General features: G+C 46.5%; 1 protein-coding gene across 4 annotated transcripts; it reads left to right on the top strand.

Moving 5' to 3' along the window:
• Positions 1-971: 971 nt before the first annotated feature.
• On the top strand, positions 972-15,223 carry LOC101156836 (E3 ubiquitin-protein ligase RNF180). 4 transcript variants are annotated; one of them, XM_004075141.4, is made up of 8 exons: positions 972-1,101; positions 2,211-2,299; positions 2,623-2,712; positions 10,007-10,636; positions 10,749-10,874; positions 10,949-11,159; positions 11,234-11,359; positions 14,415-15,223. In XM_004075141.4, the coding sequence occupies exons 2-8, from the start codon at positions 2,243-2,245 to the stop codon at positions 14,609-14,611; spliced, it is 1,437 nt and encodes a 478-aa protein (XP_004075189.1). In that variant the 5' UTR covers positions 972-1,101; positions 2,211-2,242; the 3' UTR covers positions 14,612-15,223. The 4 variants fall into 4 exon arrangements, with proteins under 4 accessions (XP_004075189.1, XP_011480405.1, XP_020563561.1 ...); XM_011482103.3 differs by having other exon boundaries at positions 2,620-2,712; XM_011482104.3 differs by lacking the exon at positions 972-1,101 and adding an exon at positions 1,267-1,907 and having other exon boundaries at positions 2,620-2,712.
• The last annotated feature ends 2,704 nt before the right edge of the window (positions 15,224-17,927 follow it).

Below are 17,927 nucleotides of genomic sequence, written 5' to 3'. Positions count from 1 at the left end.
AGCGATTCTGTAGCATAATTTAAAATAAAAGTCAAAACCAGAAATGCTTTTTCATTTTCAAAATGAAGCTGCATTTTCTGACTCAAAATTAAAATGAAAAAACAAGCGTTCAAAATGCTTTTTCTTTTTCTTCTTCAACACCGCTTATTTTGTCACTTAATTAAAATGATAATGAAAATGGTCTGCGTAGCAGCACTTTCGCCTTCGGCGATCCGCTTGCCGGTCCGAAGACAAAGCTACTCCCGGAGGAAATTTCGACGAACCGCGGTGCGTCCAAAGGAGGACTGCAGAAGGCGGAAATGCTGCTACGTAGTCCTGAGAAGCTGTGTAAAATCATCAGGAGTGCACAACCGTCTCAAAGCCCTCTCCTCTGCCGCTAACACAAAGCTACACTGCTCCTAGCATGTCTGTGTCTGTTCGCAGCCGGACACACAGATATGGCACTGAGGTCATCGCCCCGCCTCCCCGCTGGAAATGCTAAGTGGAATTGAACTGTGCAAAACTATTCGCAGGGTGGATGTGAAAATGCAAATGCAATCCCTTCTTTGCATTTTCGTTTTAATTATGACACAGAATAAGTAGTTTTTAAGAAGAAAATGCAAAAACATTTTGAAGAATTGATTTTTATTTTGAGTCTTTGATGCAGCTTCGTTTTGAAAATTAAAAAGCATTTCTGTGAATCCATTTTAATTGTCAAAGTAGACATTTCTAACTGAATTTTGCTACACATTTACCAGATAACTTTTTGAAAATGAAATGTCAAATACCATTTTCCATATCATTTTAACTATTTGACAGAATAAGCAGTGTTGAAAAAGAAAATGAAAAAGCATTATTGCTTTTCCATTTTAATTTTGAGTCAAAAATTTCAGCTTCATTTTGAAAATGAAAAAGCATTTCTGGTTTTGACTTTTACTTTTAATTATGCTACGCAATCGGTTCCCTTAAACGCGTTACAGTTGATGTATTTTTGACCTTTCAGACGTTCCGTAGATTTTTTCTGTGACGTCGCGTGCATATTTAAAGACACATAAAGCCTCTTTGTTGAGTTTTTTTTTGTCTCGGATCTACTTCAGATTACCCAATCTGTAGGACTATCCGGTAAGAACCGACCCTGAAGGTTATCGCGTCGTAAAGCGGGCAGAAATAAATCTTCTGCGGGGGAGAGGGCTCTGTTGTTGTTGTTGTTGTTTTGTGGTGCTTAGTGGTTTGTTTTGCTAACAGGCAGCGCTGCTTCTTTTCTGCTGCTTCGTGCTGTTCTGAAACAAACGGTGACGTCACGTGGTGAACAAAAACGGCGACCGAAGAGTCTAAATGTGGCCGTCCACGTTCGCCAAGCTGGACCAAAGGGTGAAGGAATGTGGACGGCTTCTGCGCAGGCGCAGAGTGGGGTGACGGCTTTGTGCTCCCGCTTTAGAAGACATGTAACACCCACGTTCACTTCCTCATTGGGAAGACAGTTTAAACAACATCACGAGCTACAACGTTCCAGTTCACGTGGAGGAGTCGGCCTGCCTGGAGCTGAGCCCGCACCTTCACGCGCATGCGCACAACCCCAGCAAGGCGTAGTTTGGAAAACGACTCCCTCATGTGAGAGCAATAAGATAAACTGGACTTAAAAAATAAAATTCTACAATCTGTACTCAAACTTTGCTGATCGTGGCTGATCTAAAGCACATTTAGTTGGAAATCACCTGACTGCAGACAAAGGTGTCCATACCTGGATTGCACCTGACCTGACAGAGCTTTAATGTTTTTCCCTGGAAAAATCCATCCGGTGGCGGAGGTGTTTCTTTTGGCAGCAGGTCGAGTCAGCTGACAGAACGAATGTCCTGAAAGACCGGCTTCTTCAGGAATATTCCAGCAGTTTGGGGGAATCTCTGCAGGGCTGCGGTTTGGTGTTGAAGGTGTTTTTCTGCAGAAGTCTCCAGCGAGAGCATGTCTGTCTGTCTGTCTGTCTGTCTGTCTGTCTGTCTGCCAGCTGTGGAAACGATCAAAGTGAAGCTGGGATTTTAGCAGAAAAGCTGGACGGCATTGATATGTTGATGAGCTTTAATGGTTGCAGAGAGGTCTCTGCAGAAATCATGTTATAGAATGAATGTTGTGTTGAAAGAAGTGTGGTTGACTGTGCCTTCGCTTTTGTCTGAGGACTCCTGTGTTTCTGTCTTTGGAGAGGATTTTATTTTTATTGTTTTCAACCGTTTTTCCAGATGGAGGCCACAGCCTGACCTGAGGAGGAGCCATGCTGCGCTGCAGGAAGTGTCGCAGAGCCATCGTCCACTCAGAGTGCCTGTCAAAGGTTGGGCCTTGTTTTTTTTTCTGTAAAGGTTGGAGTTTCTGTGTTCATTGCAATACATTGAAGCCATTTTCTTTCAGCTGTCAGTCCTTGATGAGCACTCTTAAGTTTTGGTAGTTTGCCTGAAACAGAACAAACTTTCCTTCCATTCTTGAGGGTTTTGTCTGACAAACAAACGGGAAGCCGGCCTGGGCCAAAATCTAGAAGTGGGTCAGAAGCTGAAGACCGGTTTGAGAGTTCAGCTCAAAGATGTGGCTGTTGTCGCCTGTGTTTGCGGGGTGAAAGCGGGTTAACGGTTGGCGCCGCCGGTGTTTCTTTCCCAGCAGGCCTCAGATGACAGTTCAGCTGCGGTTTGCAGCGTTTGGCACGTGAATGTGGAGCAGCTGCCGGAGTGGATCCTGACGTCTGTTCACCAGGTGAGCCTGTTGGTACAAGGACAGGTGCTTTTGTAGGCTTTGATGTGTTTAGTGTGGACTGAAGTCTTCTTTAATCTTTAAAAATCTATTGTTAAAGTGATCCCAGTGCTCTCTTATTATGATGATGTGTCGTTTTCTAGGACAATGTTTCTGCAGAGCTGCAATAGTTAATCAGAAATTCACCTCTGCGTTGTATGGAGTGCTATACTGTTCATAATTAAATGAATAAATATGTAATTAAATAAATAAATATGACCTCATGCAAATACACAATAAATCTCTCATAAATATATAAAAAGATCATGAAATTGTGAAAAACCTGCACACTGATTTTAAATTAGCCATTGTATTATTCAATATATTTCATTTTGCTTTAAAAACATGTTCATTATTTTAAAACAGCATTTTAAAATATTCATTTTAATCATGTTGAATATTATTATAATTCTACGTCTTTTTTCAGAACCTTGGATTTCAAAATTAAAATTTTCCAAAGTAGCTTTGTTTTTATTTCATGTTGCTGTTTTTCACAATGGCTGATTTATTTCATGAAGAGCTTTTTCAAGAGAATGAGTCTGTCTGTCAATCAAACTAGACAAGGCGGAGACACTTTTGTGATTGGCTACTCCTTTACTCAGACATGAGCAGCAGCACCCTGACTACATCGATCGAAGATGCTTCAGCAAACGTGATGGTGCAATGCACACCCCTCAACACTAGGGGGAGTATGCACCTCAACACATCCACAGTGTTACCAGAAATTGGGCAGTTTTTTTTTTGTTTTTTTTTTTTTGTTTTTTACAACTTGTCCTGTCCAGCAGCTAGGCAGACAGATGAGAGCTGAGGGCCTCTTGTGTTGGACATATTTTACTTTAACAAGAGGGGTTATTAATCTTCAGACAAACCAAAGGTATGTCTGAATAAACCCCTTTTGTAATTGACGCCAAACTTTATTAATTTCAATCATGTTTGAAAATCTTTGGTGATGGACCGGACGGAAAAGGAAAGAGGGGAAGAAGAGAGAGGGACGTTAGAGAGAGGGGGGGGTAGGAGGGTGATAATAGGAGGGGAAGGGGGGTAAGACCATGAAGCAGCATAAAGCAACAAGTTTACTGGTTGTTAATCATTATAGTAAGGTTCAAATGTAGTACAAAAAGGGCGGGGCCTATCCACACACACACTCAAATGTTATAAACACACCTGCTAGCTGCAAAAATGTCCACCTGTCGACATGTACACAAAACAGATAGTGTTCACACGCATACTTATGCCTTAAAACCAACTAGTGTGAAATATTTAATTCAATCATGCAAACTGTTATTGCAAAGGTGAGCTAACACCTGTGCTCAGGTGAGTGTTTATGTTCTTCTAAAATGGATGGTGGAACGTGACAAGAAGGAGGGAGAGTGCCCAGCCATCCCCACCCCAAGACCCCCACCGCAGCAGCAGCGGCAGCCGAAATCCCCCCAACGCCACACGGGAACCGGCAGGGAACAACCGCCGCCCGGGCGACCAAGCCCGCCACCCAGGCCAGGGCCAGCAGGACCGCCGCAAGGCCCCCAGAGCCAGAGAGCAGGGAGGCACGGAGGGAAAGAGAGCGCCGCCCCAGCCCAACCAGGAGAGCAGCCCCCCGCCGCGCCGGGAGCGCCCAACGCAGGGCCCCACCGGAGAAGGACGCCCACAGCCCCAGACGAGCACCCCACCACCACCCAGGAGTTCCGGGCATCCCCCCGCCCCCACCCCAGGTACGAGCCAGGACCCCCCAAGGGAGACCCGCTCCGCACTCCAGGCAGCCACCCGCCCGGCCCACGGTTGGTCCAGGGAGGAGCAAGGCAGGGGCCCGCCGCCCCCGCCCAGGAGGGGGAACCCCGGGGAAAAAAAGAGGGCCCACAAGGGGTGTTGTAAATATGGCCCGACCAGGCTCGGCCACAGTTGGAAATTTGGCGGGGCCCAGCGCTCAGGAGCAGGGACCAGAACCCACCCCCCAGGGACACGAACACCCCCGGCTCAGATGTAATGTGAACCCCCCCCACCGCGCGGAGAGAGCACCGCCGGGCCCAGGAAGCCGGCACCCCGGGGACACGGCTGCCGTTGCAAAGGGGCCCGTACCCCCCACCAGGGAAGAGGTAGGGGACAGATGGTCCTAGGTCCCACCTTCCTTGCAAAATGTGTGTGCGTGTATGTGTGTTTGAGAGGGTGTGTGTGTGCATGTGTGTGTGTTTATGTTGGGATGTATATATTGAGGGGGGAGGGGTGTGTGTACTAAGGGCGGTGCAGTTAAAATTGGCGAGTAGGGCACTAAGGGGACATCTCCTGATTACTCACAGTGATGTCCCCTCACCCTCCCCACCAAGGGGCCCTAAATGTCTAAGGTGCGGTTAAAATTGGCGGGTAGGGTGCTAGGAGGACATCCGCTGCTTGCTGGCAGTGATGTCCAAGCACCCCCCCCTACCAAGGACCCTACATGTCTAAGGTGCAAATAAAACCGAAAGAGGGGGGGCCCACTCCATACGGCAACCATAGGAGGGGGGCCACTGCCTAGTAACCCCCCCCCCCAGTTTTGGTTCTAAATTTGCGGATAAAAGTGGCTTTGGGCGACTCTGCATATGTCGGGTAATTTTGTGGTCGGTTCGGCAATTTTCATCTTCTCATGAACATCTAGTAGTGGCCTAAGTTAGGCTGAGTGGTTGGAGTTCCACTAAGCTTCTATGAACTGGAGTTTCCATGAATGCACCATGCTGCGTGTGGGAGGAGCTATCAGCTAATGTTATTAGCCTGATAGCCACATGGAGCGGTTGCTTGTGCTTATCTCAGTAACAATGCATGGATGCACAATGTACATGGAGAGTGTTAAGATGTCCGAAACCTCATCGCTGGAAAGGTTCAACATTTTCCCTGAGAGGGGAAAATAAAATCAGAGGACCTGATTTATAATCATTGGCTACGTTCACACTGCAGGGCTTAATGCTCAATTCGGATTTTTTGAAAAAATCCGAATTGTTTGCTAGACCGTTCACATTTCCAAGTAAATCCGAACTTTTGTGATCTCCAGTGTGACCGTGACACGACCCAAACGAGACCCGCATGCGCAGAAGCCAGAAGAATACTCAACGGTGAACGACGTCACTTGTTTGCGGAGCAGATGTCAACAACAGTGTTGTCAAAAGCGGAGCTCTTTTTGTAATATTAAATTTATTTTCACGAAGGAGCAGCAGAATTACAATCTTCTCATTTTAAGAAGGCAATGGAGTCGGGATCGTCTGTACCCACTGTTGTGGAATGGAAATGTGTATGTGTTGGAGCCGCTCGCCCGCGTGTGTGCAAGCGCGTGCCGCGATAGAGAATAGGTGGGGGGGCAGTGTGTGCGCGCATTCATGTTGTGTGTTACGGAGGACGGTAATAAAAGAAGGTTTCCCCCAAAATAAATGCTATGGACTCTTTATTAACCCGTTCTGGAGAATCTAAGGATCAGAACAGGGAGGAGGAGGAGGACCGACTCGGGTCCCCGCGCTTGAGCACGGTCAAAGGGGAGAAAGAAAAAAAAAAGTTATCGCGGTAAAGGTTCAACACCACGCTCTGCCATTTATCTGGAAATTTTTTCAAAAACCGCCCAGTTGCGATCAGAGCCCTGGAGTTTGGCCTGAAAAGAGCGATCAGCCCAAATGCAAATATTAATCCAATCGGGGATCTCGCTTCCCTTCCACTGACTGATCTCAGCAGCATCGTCCACCATGGTTAATGTTTACGTTCTCGTTCCCGCCTACTTCAACGCAAAATGATGACGTTTGTTGCGTGTCGATGACGTACAGTTCGGAATCAAGTCGCCTGGCCGGTCAGACGGCGGTCGCAATTGAAAAGAACGGCTACAATTCGGAATCAGGCCGGCAAACCCACGGGGCCTGGGTCGCAATTGAAAAGATCGGATCTGTGTCATTCAGACTGTCATGAAAAGATCGGAATTGGGCCGCTTAGGGGCAAAAAATTCGGAATTGGGTCGTTTCAGCCTGCAGTGTGAACGTAGCCATTGTCTCAATGAAAATAGAAAAAATATCATAAGGTTCAGGAGGCCTGAGCAGGCTTGTCCTGCTTTGCGCAGCTGCCTGGTCTGACTGTCGGTCCGCCAGCTCACCTCCTGCGAGCCGACATCAGGCACGATGTGAGCTATGAGTGAATGGGGTAAGAATGAGGAGTGTTTCAACCGGGGACTTCGAGACCGGAGCTCCTTTGTGGTTTGGTCCACACAAACCCTCAAACTACAAAAACAGAGTTGTGAATGTTTGCATCTTCTGCAGCAGACAGATAGTTTGTCTCTATTTGATCCTCTAATGTCAGCAAATCCTCGCGGATATCGCTGAAATATGTAATCTCTCTGACTGGCACACCGCTGAGCAGGTATCGAGGAATAAGAGTCGATTTCCAGGGATGAGCCAATGAGGGTTTAGATCCCGCCCACTTTCACTGATTGACAGACTCATTCTCCTAAAAAAGCTCTTCATGAAATAAATAAGTCATTGTGAAAAACAGCAACATGAAATAAAAACAAAGCTACTTTGGAAAATATTGATTTTGAAATACGAGCTTCTGAAAAAAAACAATTATAATAATATTCAACATGATTAAAAATGAATATTTTAAAATGCTGTTTTAAAATAATGAACAGGTTTTTAAAGCCAAAATGAAATATATTGAATAATATAATGGCTAATTTAAAACCAGTGTGCAGGTTTTTCACAATTTCATGATCATTTTATATATTTATGAGAGATTTATTGTGTATTTGCATGAGGTCATATTTATTTATTTAAATATTTATTTATCTGATTGTGAACAGTATAAGACTCCATAGCGTTGTGGGCGGAACTGTTGGCATGGATTAAGCATGCCCCCCACCTCCCATCAAGCAGTCATGTGCACTCTCTCCCGCTAGCTTACAGCCCCTCACGCCCACAACCTAACGTTAGCGGTGCAACGAAAATGGCAGCAATGTCAGATCTAACCAGCCGTGCAGTTCTGATCCAGATTCCAGCTCAGACGAGGAAAACAAAGACGTTCAAGGATCTATTTGTCTGCAGGTGGTTGCATCAAAAGCATTGTATGTAAAATATATAACTGGAATCGCGTGTGGAATCACCTGTAGAAAAGGCTTTCCTTCTGGTTCCAACCAAAATTCAGTTGCCATTTTTCTGCGATATGTCCTCCGCCATGTTGGAACCGGACGTCCTCATCAAGCCGTGATTGGTCCGTCTACATTTCCATGGCAACCACTCCCTCCAATCAGGCTTGAGCGTGTAAGAATAATAACAGAATAATAATAATTATAGAATAACTTGCACTACAGTAAAAAATTTCAAAGAAAAATAAATTAGTATTTGCAGGAACATGTTCATGAAAGATAGTAGAGCAATAATGGTTATTCTGAACATAATGAATGAGTTATAGCTGCTTATTTCTCTTCATACTACGGTCCGGGTGAATTCTTGATTCTGATTGGATGCTGGGTGTGGACTGTAAAGTGATAACGCCCTTTTAAAATGTAGTTCTGGTCACATAGCTTAAATGTTTTGTATCACTGCGCTGGCTTCTTTAAAACGAACTCTATCTTCATCATCTGGACAAAAACAAACGGTAAGAGGAGAACTTTCTCTCTGAACTGATGCTTTATTCAACCCATCGTGACCATCAGCGTATGGATTTATTTCCTTTACCGCTGCAGATGAGATCGGAGGTCGTGGCGGCCGCTCCGTCGCTCCACGTAACCAAAAGTCCGCTTTTTGTGGCGAAAATTCAGAATAAATAACAATAAAGTACTAACATCTGGTTGAATATTTATTTCTTTTGGAAGTGACCGTTGTATAAGCAGGTTAATCGTCGATAATGCACAATTAACCCTTACATAGAAATCAATGGGAACTTGGAACAATGGGTACTTCCTGTGTGGAACGCCATGGGGGAGGGGTCACTCAGTCCAGTTCTCATTTATCGTCCCAACGATCAGAATGGAGTGGAGCAGGGAGCTTCTGGGCCACCCAGCACGGTTGTGGCATCACAACAAAGAGCGTTTTCAGACGGCTTTTTTTCAACTGCTGCTGATTCACAACAATTTCATTAAATAAAGTGAGTCTTTTTAAAAAGTTTTGAGTTTTTTGTCACAGAAAACGGTGGATGATTTAAAAAGAACTTTACCAAAGATGACAAAGGAAATGTGCTGCTGGGACAGACGGGTCTTCAGACCAGCGTGGCTGTAGACCCACGCTGTGGTTGTCTCATTGGGTTCAACCCAAATGTTTGAAAGGGAATCGAATGGGACCAATGAAACCCCTGAAACCAATCCAGAATCTTTAGGAAATGATTCTGAGGAGATCAGCATCAAAGGGAGGAAACGGCATCAGTGGAGGGGGGGAACCGGAAGGATCAACGGCCTGGTTTTTTTGACGGAGGACTGACTGTGTGGTCATGTGACCCTCTGGTCTATTTTGGGTTCTTTTTGAAGTCCGTTTTTTAAGAGATCCAGTTTTCACCCCTCCTGTTCGGGTGTTGTCCTCACCAGACAGACAGAGCTGTCTCATGGAGGAAATGGAACCACAAACCTTAGAAGGAGCTGCAGATGGAGGAAAGGGTCTTTTTTCTGAAAGCGCATTTGAATAAAGTCTGCTGAGGAGGGGGCGGGCAACCTGTGAACTGGTTTCTCTCCCGTGGTCTTGCATGTGAACGCCTTATTCCCAGTAATTACTTCTGCACACTGAGGTTCTCCTCCACCGATAGAGACCCGATCTGGTTCCTGGAGCAGAAATGTGGCTTCAGAGCGGTTCTGGGTTCACAGCATTGACTGTGTAAGATAACTGGACTGAGTGGCCCCTCCCCCCTGGCGATCCAAACAGGAAGTAACTGCTGGCTCCAAGAATCTATAATCCCATAGACGTCTGTAGAGAAACAAACAGCTGTCACTCCGTCAGTCAGAATAACCGTTCTGGATCTGATACTTTGTTTGTTAAAGACTTTTTTCATAACCCTCTTTTTTTCACATTAATTTTTTATTGCAAGTAATTCAAGTAATAAACTGGTCAATCAGGTGTCTCAATAAAAGCATGTGGTGTCCGCTTGCCCCCACCTCAATGTTTGATTGACAGATTCTCCTGAGCTCGCCTTCAGTGGAAGGAGCTCATTCGTGATTGGCGACAGTAGTTGCCATAGAAACGATGACCAACAAATTCAGTCAGTGGTGTACAGGACTTCCCTTTAGGTGTGAAGCTAGAGACGTCTCTGCTGAGAAAACGCTGTTTCTGTTTGTCTCCAGAGCCAGTGGACTGCAGGAAGACTGAACTGCCATAACTGCAGGGCTCGTTTGGGAGGGTTTAACTTCGTCAACCGCACCGTGTGCCCGTGCGGTCTGGACGCCGCCGTGCACCTGAGCAAAAGCAGGGTGGATCAGGACCACAGGCACCGCGTCCTCTTGGTCCAGCCGAGGAGCTCCAGGCCGGGCGGAGGACAGAACGGCCTGCTGACGGACAGCTATCAGGGAGATGAGGCGTCTGAGCTCAGGGGAGCGGTGCCGGACGTCCTGCAGCTCCACTGCGTTGCCGCTGCGCCTGGCTTCAGGCCTGCAGAGGGGGCCCTCCCCCTCGGGGACAGGGAAGACGCTCAGCTGTTTTCCTTCAGCCCCCTGTACTGCATCCCTCACAGGAGGTGCAGCCTGGAGGAGGACGGGGACTTCGGCTCGTGCTTTTGCCCTTCAGCCCCGCACTCCTCCAGCCAGCAGGTTCGCTCAGAAGCTGTGTTTGAGGGCGCGCTGGTGCGCCCGGCGCCGCCCTGGCAGGGACTGCAGCGACGGCCCCTGGAGTCTTCTGGGGATGAAGCGGGTTCAGAACTGCTCCTCAGAAGAACGTCTGGCTTCGACAGAGCAGCTGAGCGGGAAGAGGAAGTCCTGGTAAATCCCCAAAGAACGGATTTCGTCTCACTTGGCGGCGACTCTGCAGCCTCAGATGCACCAGATGGATTTATTTACACACCGAGTCTGTTTGTTTTTGTGTTTTCCTCAGCGTCAGGCCACTCTGAGCCCCCCCGCTCCGACGCTGAGCCGGAGGGAGAAGAATCATCTGAAGAGTCAGAAGAGGAAAGAGAGGAGGAGAGAGCGGTGGCTGCACCGTCAGCTGGAGGAAGAGGAGGTACGAGGGAAACTCTTTCGGTGGGCATAGATGCATGGCAGCCTGTCCTGATGAGCGCATGTGTTTGACCTCAGGGGGGGGCCCTGCACAATGCGGACAAGGCGGCGGACAGGGAGGCCATGACCTGCGCCGTGTGTCTGGACATCTACTTCAGTCCGTACAGCTGTCACCCCTGCGGCCACGTCTTCTGCGAGCCCTGCCTCCGCACGCTCACCAAGAACCGGCCCGCCAACACCCCCTGCCCGCTGTGCCGCACCGTCATCTCCCACACCAGCTTCCACCAAGGTGAGCAGACAGAGTCCCTGCTTCACAGGGAGGAAGTTCACCTTTTTAACTGTAATCGTCTCCTCCATCAACAGAGTTCAACCAGACCTCAAAGACTCTGTTCCCAAAAATTTACTCCAGCCGGCAGACCAGCTTCAGGAACTCCTCCTGTGCCAAGTGGCCGCTGCCCAGCCAGCGTAAACACTTCTCCGGGTTTTGGGGTGAGAACTCTTCCACTCCGTCCAAACAAACAACTGAAGTTACAGTATTTTCACAACCATAGGGCGCACCAGGTTATAGGTCTCAGTTATGGGTAATTTTTCGGTATTGGACACATACCGTAATTTCCGGATTTTGAGCCGCTACTTTTGTCACAAAAGTCTTATTCAATGATGCGGCTAATTTATTTATTTTTTTCTTTTTCTAATGCATTTTTTCTAACGGCCACTAGGGGCGCTCGAGCAGAAAGTGTAAGAATGGGGGGGGGGGATACGGTATATGTGTCGAGGAAGACGCAAGTTTAATGTAAATTCCTGCTTTGAGAATGAATAGCACGAACAGACCCTCATCCTGGAAAATGCAAGAAGAAATGCAGATGATGCTGCTTTCAAGTTAAAAGCAATCGTTCATAGCAGTGTGAAAAAATCCACCATCACCAACGGGTTTGGAAAAGCCGGTCTGCTGCGTGACGGAGAGAACAGCGCAAGCTCAGGAGTGAATTTACCTCAGAGTGACACTGACGACAACAACGAAGGAGACACTGAGAGAGAGTGGTGAAGACTATCTGACGCTATTCCAATCCCACACTGAGGGGGAAGACTTTCATGTGTTACCTTCCAGCCTCAGGCTTCAGACCGTGGTCGAAAACTGCTGATATTTCCGGTCCGGTCCCGGTCGGGACGCAAATGGTAACTAATCAGACGGGACACCGTTGCTCTTGAACAGGGCTAGCAGCCGTCTATGTCTTTGCTCGGACCAAACTGTTGATACAGCCCAACGTTTGAAACTCAGAGAGCGCACATACAGCAGAACAGCCTTTTTTCCTCCCGCACATCTCCTCTCCCGAGGCTGCGTCATCACCGAGCGCACAAGGCAACGCCAGCTAAGCTGCTCACACATGGTTTCCGTGCACAGGAGGAAGATGAAGAAAGCTCTCAGTGACTTTTACGTCCATGTTTTTTAAACCAGCCCTGTTAGTGCTGAGTTACGGTGTGTCACTGTTGTGGAAGAAAACTTCCGGCATGCGTGCCTCTGTGCAGCGCTTGCCTCTGCGCATAGGCGTGCGCCTATAAGTTACTGCTGCTCTCAGTGACTTTTACTGGTATGTTTTTTTTAACCAGCCCTGTTAGTGCTGTTAGTACTACCACAGTGCTGCCATGTTACTGCCGTGGCACAGGCACAGTGTGGAAAGAAAAACTCAGGTATATTATTAAAACTGTAAAAGCTCTTTCTGTGTACCGTCTTTCTTTGTAAATATATCACGTGTTGAGCCTTTCCTGCATTACTTTTTTTCTTTCTGACGGTGGTCTGAAAATGCAGGAGACATTTGCTCCGCTGAAGGCGGATCTTCCTTGGGGTTCCCTTCCCCGTTTGGACCCTCGGAGCCTCCAGAGCGGGTTCATAATAGAACCAGTCTCTGTTTTCTTTGGAGGAAAACCTTTTTCTCACTTGGCTGAGTGTCTGCTCCCTCCTTTTGCAAACAGGGGAGCCCGGCACGCGGTAACTCAGCACACACATATTTTAGCACACACACACATACACACTCAGTGTGGAGAAAAGCAGCAGGAGAAAAACTGAGTTGGTTCTCATGCCGTCTTCTACTACTCCTCCGCCGAAGTCGCACAACTACACATTAGGCGCACCGCCTCATAGGGCGCCCCCTACAGTTTATAGAAAGTTTAAGACTTTTAAGTACGCCTTATAGTCGTGAAAATACGGTAGTTACTATGTCCTGAAAAGTAGCTAAAACATCAGGAACTATAGAGTCATGTGACATGCTTGAGCCTACAGCAGCCCTAACCCTTAAAAACATAAACGTTTGGGTCTCTGTGAGCCATTCACAACACCTGCTGAACTTTTTCAGAAGTCCTCACCTTCCCGGTGTAGGAACCAAAACTGTTCGGCCTGCAATTAGTGTTTGGGTCCTGACACTAATGATGACAGCAAAGTATTTGACTGGCCGTAGGTTGGTCCGTTGTTAACAAACAAAGCTCCAACATGGAGCGAGATGATCTTCTAAACTGGCTTTTATTATTCTTGTGATTATTACTAAGTGCATGTTTGCTTATAGTTTTTTAAAATCTGTGCGGCCAGTGATTTTTTATTGATAGACCCTACCCAGAAGAAAAGTTAGGATTAGGTTAATACTACGTGCTAACAACATTTAGCCGTGGAATAACGTCAGCCTTTATTTTGTCTGGCCCCGACTGGAAGCACAAATTCACACGATTGTTTGCACGGTTTCTCAGAACGCCTCCGTTAGCCCAAACACCGTCCCAAAGCCGCTCCTCTGCTCGGGGACACAAACCTCCCGAGAGACACGGTTCTCCTGAGTCAGACTCTGGAGCTCATACCGTGACTAAGCGCCCTCCCCTGCCCGCAAACATGGCCCCTGCGTGGGGCAGCCGGTTCTTTCTAATAGCCACAGATCTTTTTACAAAGTGGGTTGTGGCAAAATCTCTACAAACAAATTACACTGAATAATGTCGGACACAAACTATGAAGGAAAAGAACTTTAGGTTACAAAAGGAAATGTGAAATGAGAATATGTAGAGCCCGAGCAGATCTCCACGCTACGTAGTATGTCCAGGTGGGTTACCGTAGTGTGATGTCATCATCAGTGTCAGACCCCCGAACACTTATTGCAGGCTGAACACTTTTGGTACCTACACCAGCTCAAACGAAAAACAGACGTTTTTTTTTTAATTCAATCAGCGATTTCACATAAAGACCACAACTTTTCTCATGCTTTTGACGTTTATTCAAGTAGGACCAATTTCCATCCATGTTGTATGCGCTAAATGTACGTAGTGGCTGTAGAGGTGCAGAATCCGCGTAGCTTAAAGTCCAGTGTGAAAGAAACATCTAAAGACTTTTATTTTGAAATGCTAAGCATGAATTGCATAAATTCATGAGACAATAAAAGCCCCAAAACTTTTGAGTCAAAGAAAATAAAAACAACTTGCTGTTTTTTGTTTGATTTTATTTAGATCAGAGAATAGAACAGAACTGCTCTGTTTTATCAAAACTCTTTTTTTTTGGTCTGTCGTCACTCAGATTACCGTCGAAGTGCTACGATGGCGGGAAGGCGCTGGCACTTTGTCCACGGGGGCTTCACGCTGGAAGCTCTGAACTTCCACAGCATGCGGCGCTGGCTGTTGGACATCGGCCTGGTCATCGTCTACGTCCACTCGCTCAACTGGATCCTGATCCTCCTCTTCCTCTGCATCCTGATGTACTACTTCTTCTTCTGAGTCCCAGAAGCACGGCAGCTTTTGCAGTGCAGCTCTGTTTTCAGGCTGTCGGGGGGGCGGGGGCGTTGCCATCAGTCTTTTATATCTTCTGTGTTTTAACTTGAAACAATACGACTTGAAAAAAGCTTTGTTTTGGGTTTTTATCTTTGGATTTCAGGTTGGAGGCGCCTGTTTGTGTGGGTTTATTATTATTATTATTATTTTACAGTGAAACCTTTAAGTGGAACATTTGAGTCATGACGACGGGGCAAAGCAGTGATCATAATTCAGCTTTTGTTTCAGAGTGAGATGTGAAGCTCTGGCTGATTGTGTTCTTCAAATGGAGACAAAACGCTGCCAGCTTAAGCTGAAAAGGTGCTGCTCTGCGGAGTAAATGTGGGCGCTTCAGGTGTGGATACAGTTCAGTACGGTTTCAAAAAATCATGAAAATGCAACACAGTGTACGCTGGTGAATTTTGCTTGGGATCACTTCTTAGGACTCTTTCAAATAAGCTAAAATAAAATAAAAATGAGCTGTTTACATAGAATATTATTTTGTACTTTCTGATTTAACCTGGACATTTTTGAAACTCGCCTTACTGAAACTCATTAAATCCTTTCTGTCAAACTGTTGCTGCTGTTTCAGGTTTATTACTGAGTGAGCAATCCAATATGACCCAAGACAAGAGAGGACTTTTTTCTGCTATTGAATTGTCTTGATTTGAACTAGCAAAGCTTTTTTTTGTTTGTTTGTTTTAAAGAAAAACAGAAAAATACCATTTTTCCTTTTTCCTGAACTTCCTGGGTGACGGTCACCAGCTGATGATCCTGAATAAGTAAAAGTCTGTCTGGTTTTAATTAGGCAAAGGTCTTAAAAAGGGGCTTTGCTGTTAGAAAGTTTGTACTTTTTGGCAGAAATCTTCCTGTCAGTAGCAGGGGGTTTATTGGAGTTCATCAGTCACTGAGGCAGAAATCTATTTGCTGAGGTTCCTGGAATAAATTTGTGGCTGTTCTAACATGAAAATGTGCTGAAAAGACGCCAAGAAGGGACGCGTTCTGTCGGTCTGGTTTCTGATCAGTCTGTTTCAATAGAACTTAATGACTGGGAACTGAAAACATCTTGTTTTTATTTTGGAAGGGGACATTCTTAACATGGGTTCTTCACTTTGATTATCATATTGCAAAACCAAAAACCTCTTTAAAAAAATTGTGATTAGAATTTTTTTTTTAATAAATCAATATTTAAAAAAACAGGATCCTTCTTTTTCTAAGAACATTGGAACTAAAGTCTGTGTCACACAACCACTAAGTACATTTTGCACATATTGCACAGATGAGAAAAGTTGTGGTCTTTACATGAAATTCTCCCAGACGTGTCACGAATGAACAGAAAAAGTACAAATAAACCACACAAAGAACACGTAAATCAATGTGGAACATGGTGTGTGTGATTATTGTGCTGTTTATATGCAATTTATTAGTGATTTGTGAGGCAATCACGTAATTTGTACATGATATGTATGCCGTATAAGCGATATAAAAGTTATCGGTGGTACACGCATGAAAAGTCTGTTAGACATACGTGGAACGGTCGTGGAAAGACACAAATGCGTGTATGCATCTTGCAAAAATCACTCAATTGCGTAAGATTTACATAAAAACTGCATAAGATTTACGTAAAACACGCATAAACTGCGTAATTCTTAACCGACCAAAGATTATGAACAGCTCAAAACCGAATCCCCGTAAAGACCCATCGGTTGAAAACCTCGACGGACGTCTGCGCACATTGACAAATGATGAACGCTAGTAACACTTGTGAATGATGTATTCACGCATGAACCACAAAAGACCAAACTCTCGCTTGAAAAATGTGCAAAATGTATGCAGTGGCTGTTTGATGAGGCCTCAAATCAGAGCAAATTTTTGCACCATCATTAAATCATCAGCTAGAGCCCATTACCAACCTGTTAACTGTCCAGCATGAGACAGTTATGAATGCAACTCTCGTGCATTCTCATCTCTGGTAATGTGAGGTTCTTCTGGTTCAACGTGTACGCATGACATTATTCATATCATCTGCAGCTCCTTCTCGGGGAGAGTAACAAAACCTTTGGTCCTCCCACAAAACACGTCTGAATTTATTATGTAATAATACCAGTTTGTAAAGATTACATACAGTTTTAAATGCTGCCATATGGAGCAACAACCCGGAGGTTTCATGTGCTTGTCCCAAGTCCGGTTAAAAGCAGAGGGTTGTGTCAGGAATGGTATCTGACATAAAAACAAGAGCCGAACTAGTTCCGCAAATCGCTACCAGAACTTTCATGCTGAATAAGGATGGACCCGGGAAAACAACAGCCGCCACCAAGCAGTTTGTCTGAAGCTGGGCGCTGGTGGAAGGAGTGCTGGAGAAACAGAGATGGAAGGATGAGCAGCAGGTTTGGATGATGAAGGACAGGGATGGAAAGATGTGGACGGGTTCTACAAGTGTGATGGAAAGATGGAAGGAGAACTTGAAATATCTGATGAATGAGGAACATGTTAGAGAACACAGAGGAGAAGAGTTAGATGTTGTGGAGCAGGAAGAGGCAAAAATCAGTGAGGAGGACGTGATGAAGACATTGAAGAGGATGTAGCTGGGGTCGGCCTGCACCCCGGCTTCTCTGGACTACACCTGGTCTGGGCGAGGCCTGCGTTCGGGGCTGGGCCCCCGTCGTTTCTGGTCCCAGGGGGGTGTTGGTGCCGTTCTGGTTGGCCTGCCTGTGCCCTGGGGCACCTCCTGTTGGTTTGGCCTGGGCTTGTTGGGGGTGGAACACTCGGCTGCCTGGGGGGTGTGGGGGTGCTTGTGGTTGGCGAGGGACGTCTGATGGGTCCGGGGTTCAGGCGCCTGGGAACCAGAGCTCTCATTGGGGACCCGGTTGCCTGGGGCTCTGTTTTACGGCCCTGGAGGTGGTGTCTAGACCTGCTCCTCCCTGCCTGTGTGGTCTTGGGGGGGCTAGTGCACTCTGCGGTGCCTCTGCCCCATTGCCAGCGGGCCTGCTGCCTCGTGCTCGAGTGGGGGTCTTTGGGGCGGGGATACAACAATACCATGCAGGGAGCCGGTTTAGCTCGTACTGGTTTGCGGCGCCTTCCAACCGTGAAACCAGGGTTTGACTCCGGGCTGCTCCCTGTTCCCTTCTCTACCTCTGTGCCGGTCCCAAGCCCGGTTTGAGAAGGTTGCGTCAGGAAGGGCATCCGGCGTAAAACATTGCCAAGTTTACCATGCGACTTGTTCGCTGTGGCGAGAAGCCGAAAGAGGAAGAAGAAGATACAACAATACCATGCATGGTAGGGC

This window comes from Oryzias latipes, chromosome 12 (genome assembly GCF_002234675.1).
Source record: "Oryzias latipes chromosome 12, ASM223467v1".
Classification (NCBI taxonomy): Eukaryota; Metazoa; Chordata; class Actinopteri; order Beloniformes; family Adrianichthyidae; genus Oryzias; species Oryzias latipes.
This window is presented reverse-complemented; position numbering and strand designations above follow the sequence as displayed.

Bases quoted from the DNA above. Each gene is read 5' to 3' on its own strand.
- LOC101156836 (XM_011482103.3), top strand. From the start codon at position 2,243: ATGCTGCGCTGCAGGAAGTGTCGCAGAGCCATCGTCCACTCAGAGTGC. The intron at 2,300-2,619 runs GTTGGGCCTTGT...TTTCTTTCCCAG, and splicing joins ACTCAGAGTGCCTGTCAAAG to CAGGCCTCAGATGACAGTTC. The intron at 11,160-11,233 runs GTGAGCAGACAG...CTCCATCAACAG, and splicing joins CCACACCAGCTTCCACCAAG to AGTTCAACCAGACCTCAAAG.